A 17352-nucleotide genomic window follows, 5' to 3' on the forward strand; every position below is an offset into this window, starting at 1 on the left:
TTTTCCTAAGATTCAATAATTCTTGGTGTAGAGCCTTTAGGGGTTATACTACAGCACCCTTCATTCCATCATATCAGGGCAGAATTACAGAACAAAAGAGTTGGAAGGGACCTTGGAGGTCTTCTGGTCCAACCCCCTACTCAAGAAGACCATATAATATTCTGGACAAATGGCTGTCCAATCTCTTCTTAAAAACCTCCAGTGTTGGAGCACCAAGAACTTCTGGAGGCAAGCCATTCCACTGATTAATTGTTATCACTGACAAGGAATTTCTCCTTAATTCTCTCTTTGATACGCTTCCATCTGTTACGTCTTGTCTTGCCCTTGGGTGTTTTGGAGAATAGGTTGACTCTCTCTTCTTTATGGTACCCCTTGAATATTAGAATACTGCTATTGGAAATATTGTGAACATTGGAAGGGCATTCTTTTTGTCCATTCTGCATCACTGATTGGGGGGAATATTCCCACAAATAAAGGGAAGTATTCACTTTCTAATGAAGATTCCAGACCTTCAAATCAAGCAAAGTAATCCAATTATAGAACATGAACCAAGAATCTGATATGTATTGGCTGTTGTGGGTGAATCTGAAAGTAGGAATCCCTAGAATTTCTACTTAGTTGCTGTGTGAATGCTGAATTTGGGGAGAGGGAGGGATTATTTATTTTTATTAAGTTTATATGTTGTCCATCTCACTATTGAAATTCTGAATAAATGGGATTTAGGAGAAAAATTAGTAAAACAGGTAACATGAATGGATGGTTGGAACTGAGATAAAAAAGTATAGAGAATTTGAACACTTAATGATTGTTTGCTTGGAGAAAATTCTGGGTTTTTTCTCACAAATATATTGTTTAAGTATGTCTATTCAAAGGTATATACAGCAAAAGAATTAATATCAGTCTAAAAATATGATTGATTTCATTGCTTTTGGTTGAAATATTTAGAGAGTTGGTGAAAGATATAAGGATGTTCTGATAGTGTCCAGAGGGGTTCTTAGCAAACAAATCTGCTCAAAAGTAAAGATAAGAAGTGAGGAAAAATGAGAGGGATGATAGAATAATTGCAGGAAGAGAAAGTACAAGTCATGTATGAAAAAAATATTAAAAGATATATTAATCCTGCAGCAAAATGAATATAAACTAGATGTGATGTATGGAAGGTGCCTGGAACAGAGAAAAATAATTGTGACACAGGGTGCTATAGGGATTTTGTGCAAATATGCTAATCAGAAGAATGAAAAGGATGCATGGTTGGATTGTAAAGTAAAAGAAGTGAATGGGGGAAAATACAAATAAAAGATTAATTACAAAAAAATGAAGACGGGAGAAAGAACAGATTATTGCAGCTATCTTTTAATTGTTTTTTTTCTTCCGTTCATTCCTGTCCAATTTGTGGACACTGTCTGGACAATTCTCTGTAGTATTCTTGGTAAGGTTTTTTCAGAAGTGGTTTGCCATTGCCTCCTTCCAGGAGATGAGAGCCTAACTAACATGTCTCTTTTGATTATTTATTCTGAAATACAATGGGTTGGTCATTAAAGAGCATTATCAAAAGTAGCTGGGCAACAGTCTTTTCTAGTTGCTTCTCTATTTGAAAATCTGAACCTATGAAGAAATCTTTGTTCATTAGAGTCCCCATCCCCCAGTTTATAGTTTGCAATCAATATTTTAAAAAAACATGTTTTCAGACAATGAATTATTTCTCTTGAGGTAAACATTCAATAGATTTTGTCTCTAGCTATTCCGATGTTTGTGGTATATACTTTTGGAATGTTTTCCTGTAGTTTTTTTATTTTTTGGGGGGGGAGGGAATTATAAGTTCCATACAATGTCAAGTTGATATTCTTGGCAATTGATATTCTTGATCTGTTTTCAAGGCCATTGGAAAAAGCCCAACAGAAAGTCAGACTCCCTTAAGTTGTCTTGTCCAGCCTGTGTCAGCTGTTTGTCTAGTGAAAAAGTCATCTGCTGTCTAGTGAAGGACTTTTCTTGTCTCCCATTCTTCTTCTTCAGAGTAGCTAGGCTAAATGGTTGTTGTCAATTTATACAATAGGCTGTTTTCAGAGAATGGTGCTGCTGACTCAGAATTCCTCCAATTATGCATATAGAGGCAGGAAGAAGGCTTTTATTGCAGAATTGACCATGTTCACATTTCTTCTCGTTTTTACATGGAGTTTTGGTTATTTCTGTATTTTCTGTGATTGTTGGATTCTCCTGATTATTTTTAAAAAGCCAATTATATTTGATAAGCACAATAGGTGGTTCATCTGCCCCAAATACATGAAATTTTGATGTTCGAACCATTGATCCATTTAAAAAATATGTGAGGTTATCGTGAAACTTTAAACATTTAAACTGAATATTGTAATACATTACCACTTCTCTAGGTATCAGTTAGAGAGCATGTGGTTACGTACACAGTCCTTCAGAGTGACATCTGTTATAAATTCAGAATTCCTTTATGTGTCTGAAGGTCTCCTAAACTTGTTAATGGTATATTTTCTCCTATCTGAATATATATTTCAGGTTCTTCCATTGTGTTATTAGAACTTGAATCTGATATTAAACAAGGCATGTATTCACTTGGTCGGCTTTAGACTTTCAGAAATATGCTACCATCTACAGCTCCAGGGCTGATAAAAAATTAGGCCCTGCATAAGAACATTTCTGTGAGAGTGAAACAAAACAGCTGTGATCAACCTTATTTCTTCTTTCAATATTCTGCAGTGTTAATATTGTGAGACTTGTATTTTTAAAAAATGGATGCTTAATTTTAGTTTCCCTTGCTTTGAGGGAGAAAGGTATATGTTATAAATAACATTTCTTGGGAGACATGATACAATCTAGACTTGTTCCAATTAATCCTACTTTCTTCCAATCTTACTTAATCATTAGAGCTTTGCTAATTTTTGCTTTGTAGATTATAGAAAATTTCTCACTAGGAAGCAGTGCTTTTGTTCTAGATGTTGGCTGAATTTGAGGTAACCTTTTTATCCCTAGGTCTAATCTGTGGCAACAGCACCACCAGAAGGCTGTTCTTTGTCTTTAATTTACCTTTCTTGTGAGTTTTAGAATGTAGCCTTTGTACATTGTTGATATAAATATTCATATTTAATATAAATATTCATATTTATGTACAGAGTTACTTTGACCTTCCTCCTGTACCAGGTCTGGCTTCAACCATATGCTACTGTTGCATGATTATCTAATGTCCTTCTAGTTTTGTTGTAGCTTTAATAAGCTTTAACAGACGGGGATTTTCTCTCAACTAAAAAGGTTCAGAATTCCTATAGGCAAGCAGGCAGGAACAGATGCTTACATACATTAATAACAACAATGCATTAAAGCTGTACTCTGTAGTCAAAGATAGTTTACCAAAAAATGAAATGTAGTAACTAGGTGTGTCAGGAAGTATCACTGAAATATAAATTGTTTAGCACACAGGTCGGCAACCTGCGGCTCCGGAGCCACACGCGGCTCTTTGAGCCTTCCCCTGTGGCTCCCAGCCTCCTCTGCCTTTGCAGAGAGAGACAGAGACACAGAGAGGCAATTGCGCTTCCCTGCTTCTCTCTCTCTCTCTCTCTCTCTCTCTCTCTCTCTCTCTCCCTGTGTGTGTGTGTGTGTGTGTGTTTGTGTTTTTGTGTGTGTATGTGTAAAAGAGAGTGCACTCACAGTGTTCTCCGAGGAGCTGAAAAGCTTACTGGGCAGAGCTCCTCCCTTTGCTGCGTCTCTGCAGGAAGCAGGAAGGGCAGGAGAGAGCTAGGCTGACTCAGGAATTCTGGGAGTTGAAGTCCATGAGTCATAAAAGAGACGAGGTTGCCTACACCTGGACAACAGCTTGAAGCTTGCCAGGTGAGCAGCAGATAGGAGGGGGGGAGAAAGAGAGGGAGAGAGAGAGAGAGGGAGGGAGGGAGAGAGAGAGAGAAAGAGAGGAAAGAGAGAGAAAGAAAGAGAGTGGGGGGCAGACCAAGGGCAGATAGAGAGGGAGGGAGAGAGACAGAGAGAAAGAGACTCTTTTGACATCTAAAATGAAGATAACACTGCATATATCCTTTTTTTACCTCTGTGTGTATGTAATTTTATTCTCTTAAAGCATTCTCTTGGTGATCATTGTTTTAATAGTATGGATGTTCCCAAGAGTGATATTTTTACTTTTATTTTTAATGTGTGTGTGTGTGTGTATGTGTGTTTGTGTGTGTGTGTACACATACATACATATACACACACACACACGCACACACACACAAACACACACACACCTATAATAAAAGTAAAAAGGATATAGGCAGTGTTATCTTCATTTTAGATATCAAAAGGGTTTTACGGCTCCCGGTGTTTTGTTTTTGGTGGGAAACAGGTCCAAGTGGCTCTTTGAGTGTTTTGGGTTGCAGACCCTTGGTTTACCAGCTGCTCCAAAAGATATAATAGCTTTGAGAGTTACATATTATTCTGCTTAACTGTCAAGAGTAATACACTTTTTTAAAGTGACTGTTTTGCATCAGATTCAACTCTGAAATCCTGGAATTTGCAAAGAAGGAATTGAGGAAAGAAGAGAATGAGGTAATCTTACACGTTCAGGAGCTAATCAATTTATTCCAGCTGTGATGCATCTAGAAGCATTTCCAGTCTGATTTTCCACATACAAAACAGTGATGTTCCAAACACATTGAAGATAAGCCATTTTCTTCAGGGTACAGGGTTTTTTTTAATACTTAAATCTTGGTCAAAGACCAGTGCATAATGAAACAAATAACAAACTGTTTAAAAGGAAAAGAGTAAAAGCCAAAAAAAAAAAAGAATACAAACTTTTACTGTCACTATTTTACCATTGGAAACTATGTTTCTAGAACCTCCCCTCCTCCAAAAACCCCAGAATATTATTTGTCTGAAAGGCAAAAAGCTAAAAATCTAAGACAGAAGTGGATTAAATTAAATTAAATTAAAACAGAGTAATGTGACAGCTATTTGTATATGTATTTAACAGTGTTCAAAAGTTAGGCCAGTTATATTAAGGGATGAAGATTGGTCAGCTTTAATCTTTGCTTACTAGCAGCATAAACGAATATGGCAACATCCAGGATCTTAAAGTCCCTTTGATCAAAAAGCAGCATTTATATACAGAGAGCAGAGAGCAGAGTGACAGAGAAAACTACTTTTATCAGCTATGGAGAAATAAAACAGATTCTAATATTGATATAAAATCAACAGTTCAGTAAAATGTGGGTAAAAGATTCTACGGTGCCTGTAGCACATAGAAATAATCAAGCAGCAAATCGAATTATTTTGTATCTGCCTTTCAAAATAGCTAAAGGAAGACTATTAAATCAGGCCAATGTTAAAGCCCTTGGATACTGTCATATTTTTTAAGTATTTTGCTGGTCTAAACATACAACTGGAAGCTCAAGAGTACATTTCTGGGACATGGTAGGAATTTGCTAAATCTCTATGGGGGAAATGCTATCTGTTCTGTTAAATTTGGGACATGAAACATAATGGCATGGCATTTAAATCCTGTTTTAACAAATGCACTCAGCACTACTCATTACAACTTACTAAACAAATAAACAAAGCATGGAAGGGGTAAGTGCTGTTTGAGAGGTATTTTTTATGCTCTTGTTGATCAGCTAGATTGTACTAACTGACACATGGGGAGTCTCCAAATTTCTGAATCAGCTGTATGAAGGACAATTGAGCATTGAATTGGTTTGAAATATTTCTGAGGTTTTGGAGAGTGAAACCTGCATGCAAGGAGATGCTTATCCATCACAAACTCGGGTCACAGTTTCAATCAACATAAAAATATATTATCTTATTGACTATGTGAATTTATATTATACAGATGTGTGCCTTGTTATCCCTCCATATTTCCACCATCCTCTTTTTGAAATTTTTGGAACTAGGAAAGTATATATTTTTTTTTACTTTCTGTAAGAATTAAACATACCTAATATACTTTGTAAATAGTTAATTACAGTTCAGTTTCATGTATATTGAAAGAGCACAAGCAAAATCATTGTTTGACTCCTTATTTCTTGTATCTTTCACAGCCTGTGAATCAAGGAAGTCACTATCAGAAAGAAATGAACCCTCTTTCTCAGTCCAATCCAAGGTAAGTTGCTGTTTACAGCTCAGGCAAAGCCGATGTGTTGAGAATACGGGAAAAAACAGTCAGCATAGGTTTTCTTTGGTGTACTCTTAAAACTTATTGTTAGTTTCTCCATCTTAAAAAGAACTGTATATTTCCAGCCTTGGCCACATATGTATTCACGCATAAGGAGAAACCTGAGGGATGGAAATGATTGCTGAGATGTGGCTCAGCAGTTGAATGTATTTGGACTTGTGCATCCATTTTTAGCAATCACATTCAACAGCAGTGTCCACAGACTGGAAACAAATAAATAGGAAAGCATTTATCATCGCAAGTCCTGCAACTCAGAAGTGGCTATGTTGAACCTAGAACAGTGCTTTACTGTCTTTTTTGTATTCCTATGTCTTGAAAGTAGTTTCAAGAATTCAGTAATGCTCCCTTAGAAAAGAGGCAAAAATTGAAAAACATTTATTTTTTTCCCCAGGTTATCTGAACTGAAGCTAATTTCTTAAGTGAAGAGATTGTTTTCTTAAGAAACACAGGCTAAGGTGGAATATCTACCTCTGTGGGACACTCTCATAACTCAGGCTTTCTTTCATAGGGCACGAGCATTGTGTCCCATTTTCTAAATTACCTGAGAGACAGATCTTCAAATAATCTCTTGACAAAACAATTGTTATGACTATTAGAAAACTGTTTTTAAAAGCTGGCTTAAGGAAAACCTGGTTTAGGAACCAAAAGCACTTTGTACAAAGACTTAAGGATTAAGAAAATTCTTATCCATTGTTCATCTTTCCTGCATTGCAGCAAAGCATCAAGAAGTTTTCCAAATTTGTGTTAAATTTTTCTACTATTTTTGGATTTAATCTGATGAGAACTGGGGAGGATAAGCTTACAGTGCATTGCTGAAGACAGCAGCATGTTCAGTGGGCTTTGATACTGGCTGGACTTCAGTTTTTGTTGTGTCATAGTATAAGGCTTATTGGCAACTGCCTAAAACTAAAATTAATTCTTTCCAAGAATGATTCTTATAGCATCTGTTTAGCAATAATATTAAGAAGATAAGAGTGGACTTAGGAGAAGTCCAGCAACTGAACTATTTTCTGTATCCCTGGGTAGAAGAAGGTAAACATACCTTGATTTTTTAAAGAGCCTTCCTGTGATTGACCCATGTCATCCTTCCATTTCAATCACAGGTTGCATACCAGCAGCTTTCCATACATAATTAAATCAAACTTACCTTTCTGTACTAGCAATTTAGATATATTCCATCTATTTTCCTTACTCTGTACTTTAGGCAATAAAGACTGTGAAGTTTATAAAAGGGGCTGCGTTTGCAAACACTCCTCTCTTCTATTCTTTCTCTTTTCTCTTTTATTCCGTTTATGTTATTCTCCAATAAACCTTTGTTTTGTTAAAAAAAAAAGTTCTACTTTTCATTTCACTTCTCCTTGAGGGTCCACCTCTTTGTTTCCTGTTCCATGGTATATTTTTCTTTCCCTGAAGTCTCAAATCCTTTTTTTGTTCTGTCAAGTTCTTAAATCTTTCTAAATTTCCCTAGTGCAGAATAGCTTCTAAATCTGCTTATGGACATTCTTATTTGTTAGCATTGCTTCTTCCTATGAATCAGGTGCTCCACTGCCTCTTCCATGCAGAATTAGAAAGCTTTAAGAGATATGAGCAGCTTCACAGTCACCTGCTTTATTGGAGAAAACAGATAACCGGCCCTCTCCAAAATGGGTTGGACATTTTTATTGGTATAGTACCAATACTACTCCCTATTCCATCCAGGATTGGAATAGATTCTACCCAGACAAGCAGGGTTTGCATTGCCTAGTTTATTATGCAGAACTGCCCACAAATGAACACATGTAGCTGAGCTAGCCAAGGTCTACATTTTGACTGCTGATGTAATCATTTTTCTCTCCATAGAAAGAGCAATTGTTAGTTGATTTTCCTATCAGTAGGAAGTCCATCAATCACTTTTCCTAAGTTGTCCCACTTTATATATGAGTGGACACCACCAGTTGTTAGCCTCATTACTGAAGAACAATATGACTTACCAATGCAGGCAGTGCAAAACATATCAGCACTCATTTCTGCCACATCAGATGGACTGGAGGAAAACACATTGACACTGCTATGGGGAAAAGCCCCAAAACACATCTGTAGTCACTGCAAGTGTTCCTTATTGTCCAGAAGTAAGTAAAGCAGCCAAAAGAATCTTATCCTTGTCTACTCCCTACTCAGTGTTGATCCATTTACTCTCACCCCTGCTTTGTTTTATTTATATACCTTTCTTAATGCATACAGTAATCAACATTCAATTTCATACTCATAAAATATTTCATCATTCAAGCTAATTAATTAATTGTAGGCTTTATCTAAAACAATAAGCATTCTTATATTGTTGGGAAACACTCAGCCAGGCAAGGAAGAGGAATAACAGAGATGGAAGGGACTTTGAAGGTCTTCTTACACCCGCAGCCCAAGCTCCAAAGAGCCTTATCAATCTGCTCCAAGAGAAGGCAAGCAGTCTTGGAATATTCCTGTATAATAGGCAGAATATAATAAGGTAGTTAGCTTGAATTCTACATGAACACATCTGATTCCCTGCACCTGACATATATCCACTTCCATTCATTCTCTTGGTTAACAATTTCTAATAATTTTTAAGTAAGACTTTTCCAGAAGTCATACTACTTTCATTTTTTTTCTTCCATGCCAAAGTTTCCATTTTTTCCATACCTGTTTTCTCCTACAATCCATGGTCATTTTTCCCCAAATCCATTCTCCCAAAAGCCATCATAGTGCTAACTGCATTAACAGAGGGATAGAATCAAGATCACATGAAGTGTTAATACCACTTTACAATGCCTTGGTAAGGCCACACTTGGAATAGTGCATCCAGTTTTGGTCACCACGATGTAAAAAAGATGTTGAGACTCTAGAGTACAGAGAAGAGCAACAAAAATGATAAGGGGGCTGGCTGTACAAGGAACAGTTACTGAAATTGGGTGTGTCTAGTTTAATGAAGAGAAGGACGAGGGGTGACATGATAGCAGTGTTCCAGTTTCTCAGGGGTTACCACAAAAAAGAGGGAGTCAAGCTATTCTCCAAAGCACCTGGAGGCAGGACAAGAAGCAATGGATGGAAACTAACCAAAGAGAGAAGCAACCTAGAACTAAGGAGAAATTTCCTGACAGTTAGAACAATTAATTAGTGGAACACCCTGCCTCCAGAAGCTGTGAATGCTCCAACACTGGAAGCATGGGGTTGGACTAGATGACCTCCAAGGTCCCTTCCAACTTTTATTTTTATATTATTATTGTTGTTGTTGTTGTTATTGATCATCACACAGTCAGCATTTTTGTCTACCTATCGAGTCCTTACCAAGGGCCTGGGATAGGCAGATGAGGATGTTGATGGTATTACAGATATTGTTGCAGGATAGAAGCAGTTGCTAGTAAGGCCGCCTTTTGCAATTGACTAATGGTGAATTTCTCAATGCCAATGGTGTTCAAGTGGTACTCCAGTTGTTTTGGGATTGCACCCAAGGTACTTGTTGTTGTTGTTGTTGTTAATCATCACACTGTCAGCCAGATGTTCAGACTGGATTTAGTATTTTGTCTACCTATCGAGTCCTTACCAAGGACCTGGGATAGGCAGATGTGGATGTTTGATGGTATTACAGATATTGTCGCAGGATGGAAGCAGTTCCTAGTAAGGCCGCCTTTTGTAATTGACTAATGGCAAATTTGTCAATGCCAATGGTGTTCAAGTGGTGCTCCAGTTGTTTTGGGATTGCACCCAAGGCACCTATTACTATTGGTACTACTCTTGCTTGCTTTTGCCACAGTCTTTCTATTTCTATTTGTAGGTCTTTGTATTTTGTTATCTTCTCCACTTCTTTCTCGTCTATTCTGCTGTCTCCAGGCACTGCCACATCCACTATCCAGACTTTTTTGTCTTTCTTATCGACAATTGTTAAGTCTGGGGTGTTATGTTGCTGTACACTAGTTGGTTTGTTTCTTGCAGTGAATTGGTGCTTATACTTAATATTGCAGTATTTGCATCTTTTAATGCTTGTGCTAGCTGTTTCTTTGGAACAAGCTTCAATGCAGGCAGCCTTATTCTGTTGTTTTTGTGCTGTTCTAGATGCTCAGTTATTCTTTGTTTCAATTCTTTTATTTCTTTAGTTAGATGGTTTTGTTCCTCCTGAGGTAGAGGTGCCTGGTTTCCAAATGAGAACAGTTGTATATCTCTGCTGGATTCCTTCACTGCCAACTCCCCCTGGTTTGCCTCTACATTCTGAATTACTTCTGGTAAGGCTTTGATTTCTTTGCCCTGGGTAAACCTTACCAAGGGCCTGGGATAGGCAGATGAGGATGTTGATGGTATTACAGATATTGTTGCAGAATAGAAGCAGTTCCTAGTAAGGCCGCCTTTTGCAATTGACTAATGGCGAATTTGTCAATACCAATGGTGTTCAAGTGGTACTCCAGTTGTTTTGGGATTGCACCCAAGGTACTTGTTGTTGTTGTTGTTGTTGTTGTTGTTATTATTATTATCCCCAAAAATGATCTGTTCCCCATTGATAATCTCTTATCACTTTTATATCCTTCAGAAACCATTATGGACAAGGGAGTGGCCCTCCGTAGCAAGAAGTAATTGACCAACTATTTACTTATCAGTAGTAGTAATACATTATCTTCAGTTTAATTAATAGATTTTTATTTTTTAAGAAACAATTATTAAATATTGAAATTTATCTTAATGAAAAATACAAACACCAAGATATCCGCACTTTAAAGTCTTAATTTCATTTTGAGATGCACAAGCAATCTATAAAATATGCCACTTGCTATTTCCTCAATGAATTCAGCAGTCTACCAGAAAGGTGTTGCTAAGCTATAAATATAGAAAGATATGATTATGAGATTAACCTACATCATTATAAAAAAAACTAGTAGATGTAGTAAGGCACAGTATATAGCCTAAGAAAGCATGGCCCATCTTGTTGATCTTTTAAAACATCAACAAATTGTGGATAACATGAAGAAATTCTAACAAAAAGCAAAACCAAAACAAAAGTAAAGAAGAAAACATGATTAATTTCTCTAGTCTATGATTTGAAAGTATTCTTTAAAATGTAAACTTACCAAATTGCTTCCTTTAAGAAAGAAACCAAAATTTGATTGCTTAGTAAATACTATACCTCCTACAAAAATAATCCTAATTCATAAAATCAGGTAAGCTAGCTTTTGGACATTTAGTATAACTATATGAATTAGCAGGAGACATTAAAACAACTCAATCATTGTGAAATATGGCTATTTAGAAAAAAGAGGCATAAGGAAAAGATTTCCAACTTTGGAAGAGACAACGGAGATTTTTCAATAATATTTAACATTAGCACTGCATTCAAAAACTACACAATTTAATAGTAGTCACTTTTTATTTCCAGTGATATCCAAAGCAAAGTTACAAACATGGGCTGAACAGTGCCTTTCTTTAAAAAAAAAGCCTTACAATATGTACTATAAATCAGTGATTCCCCCAACCTTTTGGGCACCAGGGACTGTTTCCATGGACTGGGGAAGAAGAGTGTGCAACCTGGAAGTTCTGCACACTCAGTTTACAGTAGGGTCCATGGTCCTATGACAGTCTAATCAGTCTAATGCCTGATGATCTGAGGTGGAGCTGAAACAGTAATGCTAGTGCTGGGGAGCAGCCTCAAATACAAATGAAGCATCACTTGCTCACTCGCCCACCATTCACTTCCAGCTGTGCAGCCCAATTCTTAATTGGCCACAGACCGGGACTGGTCCTCGGCCCAGGGGTTGAGCCCCCTGCTATCAATGAATTGACCAGATATACAAATAACACTGCAAGAGTAATCAGGTATAGTTTAAAGTTTGGGAAAGATGCAGTGCCTCCCATTTCCTTTCCTAAATGGAAAGGAATTTAATCCATAGAAAAATAATTGTCAGAGAACATACACCTAATCATAATTAAAGCAGATGTAATTCCTTTGGCTGTTACCTTTGTGTCTGCTTGCTCATCTTATAAAGTCAGTACATTATTGAAGTACAAAGATAAGAAACTTTGATTTAAATTGCCCAACTATGAAGTTAACTTGGGCTTTCCTTCTAATTTTGCAGAATTTATCTCACTTTGTTGCTGTGCACATAAAATGGATTAGTCCCTATATATGTTTCCATTAATTCTAATCCTGTAATATAGAAATACATTTCCAAGTTGATGTCTTCTTCTCAACCATGGTAACTTTTCTTGATACCACATGATCATCCTGCCATCTTATTTCCTTAACCCAACTGCAGAATCTCTCCTTTTCCCCTAAGAGCTATGACAGCTTTTATGCTATTTCATGAAAAAAAACTCTCAAATTCTTGTATCAGTTTGCTCTTTAATCCCCTTTCCAAACCTGGTGCCTTCCAGATACAGTTCCAACATCCACAGAAAGCATTGGAAGGACAGAAGTGGTCGTTTAACTTACCTAGATTCTAGAGAATGCCAGGTTAAGGAAGACTCCTCTAGAGCTGTGATTGATTGATTTCTTAATGTATTTACTGAATTAATAACATGCTATCTGCAGAAGAGTGGCACTCAAGGCAACTAACAATAAGAGTCAGGCTTGGCAATAAAACATAAGTCTACAGACAATTAACCCTTAGCTTGGCTCCCAGCTTGATTTGATAGCAGATACCCGGATTAGATTAGAAACTTTATTGCAGGCAAGAATGATACCACACATACATAAATCAATTGCCTACTGCAAAGAAAACTATATACACACACTTGTAGTCTCCTTCTCATTGTCTCTCTTCCTTCCAAATAAGTAGATATGAAATGGATGCCAAAAAGATTGGTGAATCACTTGGCGCATTGGTCAAATGAAATGGGTTAACGTAATGGTTTCTACCTTGCCAGTCGTAGTTTTTATGCTATCCCATTCTCTTTCTTAAGAAGGCTCTGTGCAGCTTGAAGTTCGTGAAGAAACCAGGAGGCTTTTGATTGGGAAAATGCTGGAAAGGCTGGAATACAAATGGCTGGAAAGTAATAGGCTCAGGTGACACAATATATTAGGTGAGCTCTAGTGATGTCTTAGTGGAAATAGGAAATGAGTCATTATAAGTGAACTTGGGCACAGGTAAAAGTTTGAAGAATTGTATTGCTTTTAATTTGCAAAGCAGCAATGGAGATCTGTCCTCTCCACTATGCAATCCAACAGAGAATATGGTGAACTTTATATGCAGTAGAACATAGGGCTCTTTAAATTGTAGGCCTTGTCAGATTATTGAGTAAATTGTGGCTGTAAATTATATATTGAAAGGAAAGACAAGCCATCTCAGGATGCTTAATGAAACAAAATGGGAAAATAATTAAATAATAGCTGAAATGAAAAAAGAAGGAAAGGAAGAATGGAAAAACAAAATGAGAGAGAGAGAAAAAAAGAGAGAGATTTTCATCCATGAAATAGAACATCTGAAAAAATAGATCAGTTGCTACCAAAATGACCTCCAGGCATGTACTAAGTCATTGAAAAAATTCAAGGAAACTGCTTCCCAAGGCTCCAGTAGAGAAGAGAAGAGACACAACAATTCAGACAGTTTGCTGGTCAGAGGACTAGCATTGCACCAAGTGGGCTGTGAAGAAACATAGGTCCTGACATCTGTTTAAATCACATAGAAAAGGATGCTTCATTTTAAACACATAGTGAAATGCCCAGCTGGCTGGCTAGCATCGCAGGCTGCAACTCATACTTCCTCAAGGAAGGAATAACGTACAACTGGATATATGTGATGCAATTCTCCCTCTTCTCCAAAAAGAGGGGACAGAGAAAACAAAGAATCTCCCTCTAGATCATATGTCTGAACAGAAATTATTATGCCAAGATATACTGGATTCTACTAAGCCACAGCAGTAAATTGTAGGTCTCCAGACACTTAATCCTGAATTCACCTCTCAGCTGAATTTGGTAGCAGATCTCTAGACATTGCTCCGCAAAATTAGAAGTTTAGACAAGAATGGACAATTGTCAATTGCAGAAAAAAAGGAGTTCAAGACAACATGTGTCCAGTTTCCAGAATTTAAACTCTAGATTTCTTTTCCTTTATCCTTCCAAATTAACAGATACCTGGTGGGTTTCAAGGTCTTAAAGGAGAGCTAAGATAAGTTTTACATAACATCTCTCTCAAGCTGAAATAATCATTCCCACCTCACCAGCCTCAACACTTGCAATAAAAATGAAATAGTAAACATATTAATAAAAATCTGAATTAAAAACTTAATTAAAATACCATTAAAAGCACATTGATAAAACAGATAGTACCCAATTGTATTCCAAAGAAGCAGCTAAAAGATCTGACATTCTAAAATCCTGTCAGAATAATAAAGTATGCTTGCTTCCAGAAGGATAATAATATGAGCTTACCAATTTGTAATACTAAAAAAGGTAAGATTTAGTGGAAACCGTATGGACAATAAAATTAGTCAGAGGTGCTCCAGATTATAAACTATGCAGTACACTCTGTCTCTTAATGGCTTCAGAAAGAGAAGTGGAATGAAATAGGAAGTTACTATGGAAGTTCTCTGTCTAACTAAGTTTAAGCAAGATGGATACATGCTGGATTTCTAATCTTGTAGAAGACAGTTACTCAGTATAATACTCTGTCTTCTGGATTTCTCTTCCAGGAAAAATGTGAATGCGATCCTGTCTCAACCTGTCTGCTTTTCTCTGATCCTTCTCTTTCTCCACTTTGCCCATTTTGGAGAGTTTCAAATGGGAGATTAAGTTAGGAGTGTTTCAAATAAAACTTTCTGGAATAACAGTACATTTCTCTTTACAAGCAAAAGTCAGTGGTTTTCGTTTCTGTGTCTTTAAGGCTGACAATGTCCAACAAGGGCTAGTTTTAAAGAAAGAATTCTGGCCACTAACTCTAGCTTGCTAAAAGAACCCTTGTTATACAGAAAGGGGGGGGGATTAAAAAGGCAAATTATTTTCCTTCTTGCATGTTCTAATTCAATGTTTCTCAATCTTGGCAACTTTTAAGATGCATGGATTTCAAGTTCCAAAATTCCCCAGAAGCATGCTGGCTGGGGAATTCTGGGAGTTGAAGTCCATGCACCTTCAAAGTTGCTAAGATTGAGATACACTGCTCTAATTGTACTCAGCATTGTCAGAGAAATTGTAACCTTGTTTAATCAGAATCATTGTGGCATAAGGCCTTGTACTTGCTGCTCTCCTATTAAGTTAAGCATGCTTGTCCTTGAAACAAATTTACCTCAACTTCTATTCACCTTCTTCATTCACCTATGGTCTTTCCTTCTTACCACACACCTGAGCTTTGCCATGAAAGTGGAGTTTGAGGCAAGCAGTGGCTCTTTCCAAGTCCTTCAAGTTGATTCACATATAATATGAGCGTGGTTAGTCCTCAATTTACAACCATTCGTTTAGTGACTTCAAGGTTGCAGCATCACTGAAAAAGTGACATGACTGTTTTTGACATTTTTTGATGATTTAATTATAGAAAGAGATGTGTTGTAACCATAGAGTAAGCTTAAAATTGAACTTTTTGTTCACTTACAATTATTTTTCTTTTACTTTTTTTCTTTCTTGCACTTTTAACTCTTTAAAAAGTCTTTTTCTTTCCTTTTTTCTTACAATACATTTTGTATTAGTTTTTTAATTTTTTAAAAAAAATCATATATAAATATAAATATATAATAATAATGATAATAATAATAATGATGATGATGATGATGATGATGATGATGATGTTGGGAGGGACCTTGGAGGTCTTCTAGTCCAACCCCTCCTGCTCTGGAAGAAAACCCTATACCAGGGGTGTCAAACTGCCAGCCGTGGGCTGGACACATCATCCAGAAGCCGCGCCCACCCCATTGCTGGCAATGGCAAAACTGTCCTGATACGTTGCGTGACATCATGTGACATTGCGAGTTTGACATGTCTGCCCTATACCATTTCAGACAAATGTTGTCCAGTCTCTTCTTAAGAGAAGGAAGATATTACCTGTAATGCAAACAGAGGATTTTTTATCAGAGGATCCCCAGGTAACCAAGTTTGAAGGACTCTCTTGAAAGTCACAGATTGGAACTAACCTTCTTTCAGATGGGCTGCTGTTCCAGAGGGCAGATGCCCTGGCAAAAAAGACTCATCTTTAAGGTCCCATTAAACCACACCTGCTATGTGTCCCTTTTGCCAGATCTGATAGGAGGGGTAGATGTAATCGGGAAGATTTTGTCACTCTGTCAAAGGAAACACGTTCTATTTCAGCAATCTCCTGTTGTGTAAATAATATTTTACTTACATGAATAAGACAAAATACGGTTTTATTTATTCATTCATCCATTCTCTCATCACAATTTTACACTGCCCATCTCAACTAAGTGACTCTGGGCAGTTTACAATAAGTTTTAAAATTTATTTGTTGCATTCTTTTTATTTAGGAAGTTAATAAATGTTACCTGACCCAGGTATTACGGAAAGTACATAATCTGTTTAAATAAAGAGTCTGTGCCATTTGTTTTTCAACAGGATAACCTGTTATAGTTGCAACATTTCCTGTTATAAATACATAATAACCTCAAAATAAGGTTAGAATCTGTTTGCTAGAACCATTTTAATTAGAAGGGAGGGTGCAGAAAAGGATTTATATATCATGCCAACTTCCATTTGTGCTAGTGTAATTCAATATTGAACTAGAGTAGAAGTTTACAATAGACATCAACAGCAAACATTACATAAGCGAACATTTTCACTGTTTCCCTTGTAGCTGAATTTATTGCCTACATAGATGTGGGGCAAAAGCAGATGGTTATAGGCAAGCAAACATAGCCATGACTAGTTGACCCTATTACTGTTAATAGGGATATCCAGCTGTCCCTTGGGTTTGTCAGGCAAGTGGTTTGCAGCAGCATTAAAAAGCAGCACAAGAAAGCTTGCTACCACACAGACTTCTTCAGATCTTTATTGCTTAGTTTATTTATAATACTGCATTAGAACATATCCATTCTGCTCCTAAATTATTAAATGAATGGTTGAATATGGGCTGAGGAGAAATTATTTTTGGACCAATTGTTTGATAGAGTCATCTGTTGTCAACATGAGAGGTTAGATTGCTATACTTGAGAATTTGAGTTCATCCTCTTTTTGCAGTAGCAAAACCCTATACAACTTAGAGCAACACAAAATTATTTATTCAGAGTCTTAAATGATA

The 17352-nt window shown here is 36.8% G+C and overlaps 1 protein-coding gene and 1 long non-coding RNA gene across 7 annotated transcripts in view; one reads left to right on the forward strand and one right to left on the reverse strand.

Moving 5' to 3' along the window:
- Positions 1-17352, forward strand: part of CFAP20DC (CFAP20 domain containing) — a 188866-nt gene that overhangs the window by 118775 nt on the left and 52739 nt on the right. For all 6 annotated transcript variants that reach the window (XM_039326717.1, XM_039326715.1, XM_039326713.1 and 3 more), the window contains one exon: positions 6048-6109. In XM_039326717.1, coding sequence (XP_039182651.1) covers positions 6048-6109 — 62 coding nt within the window. The remainder of the gene's footprint in view (positions 1-6047; positions 6110-17352) is intronic.
- The window catches only part of LOC120300540, a 124714-nt gene continuing 123429 nt past the window's right edge, over positions 16068-17352 (reverse strand). Inside the window, exon 3 of the long non-coding RNA XR_005554681.1 lies at positions 16068-16381. This is a non-coding gene — a long non-coding RNA (uncharacterized LOC120300540). The remainder of the gene's footprint in view (positions 16382-17352) is intronic.

The sequence above is a fragment of the Crotalus tigris genome, unplaced genomic scaffold (assembly GCF_016545835.1).
Source record: "Crotalus tigris isolate CLP2741 ecotype Arizona unplaced genomic scaffold, ASM1654583v1 scf7180000024342.5246164, whole genome shotgun sequence".
NCBI classification, from domain to species: domain Eukaryota; kingdom Metazoa; phylum Chordata; class Lepidosauria; order Squamata; family Viperidae; genus Crotalus; species Crotalus tigris.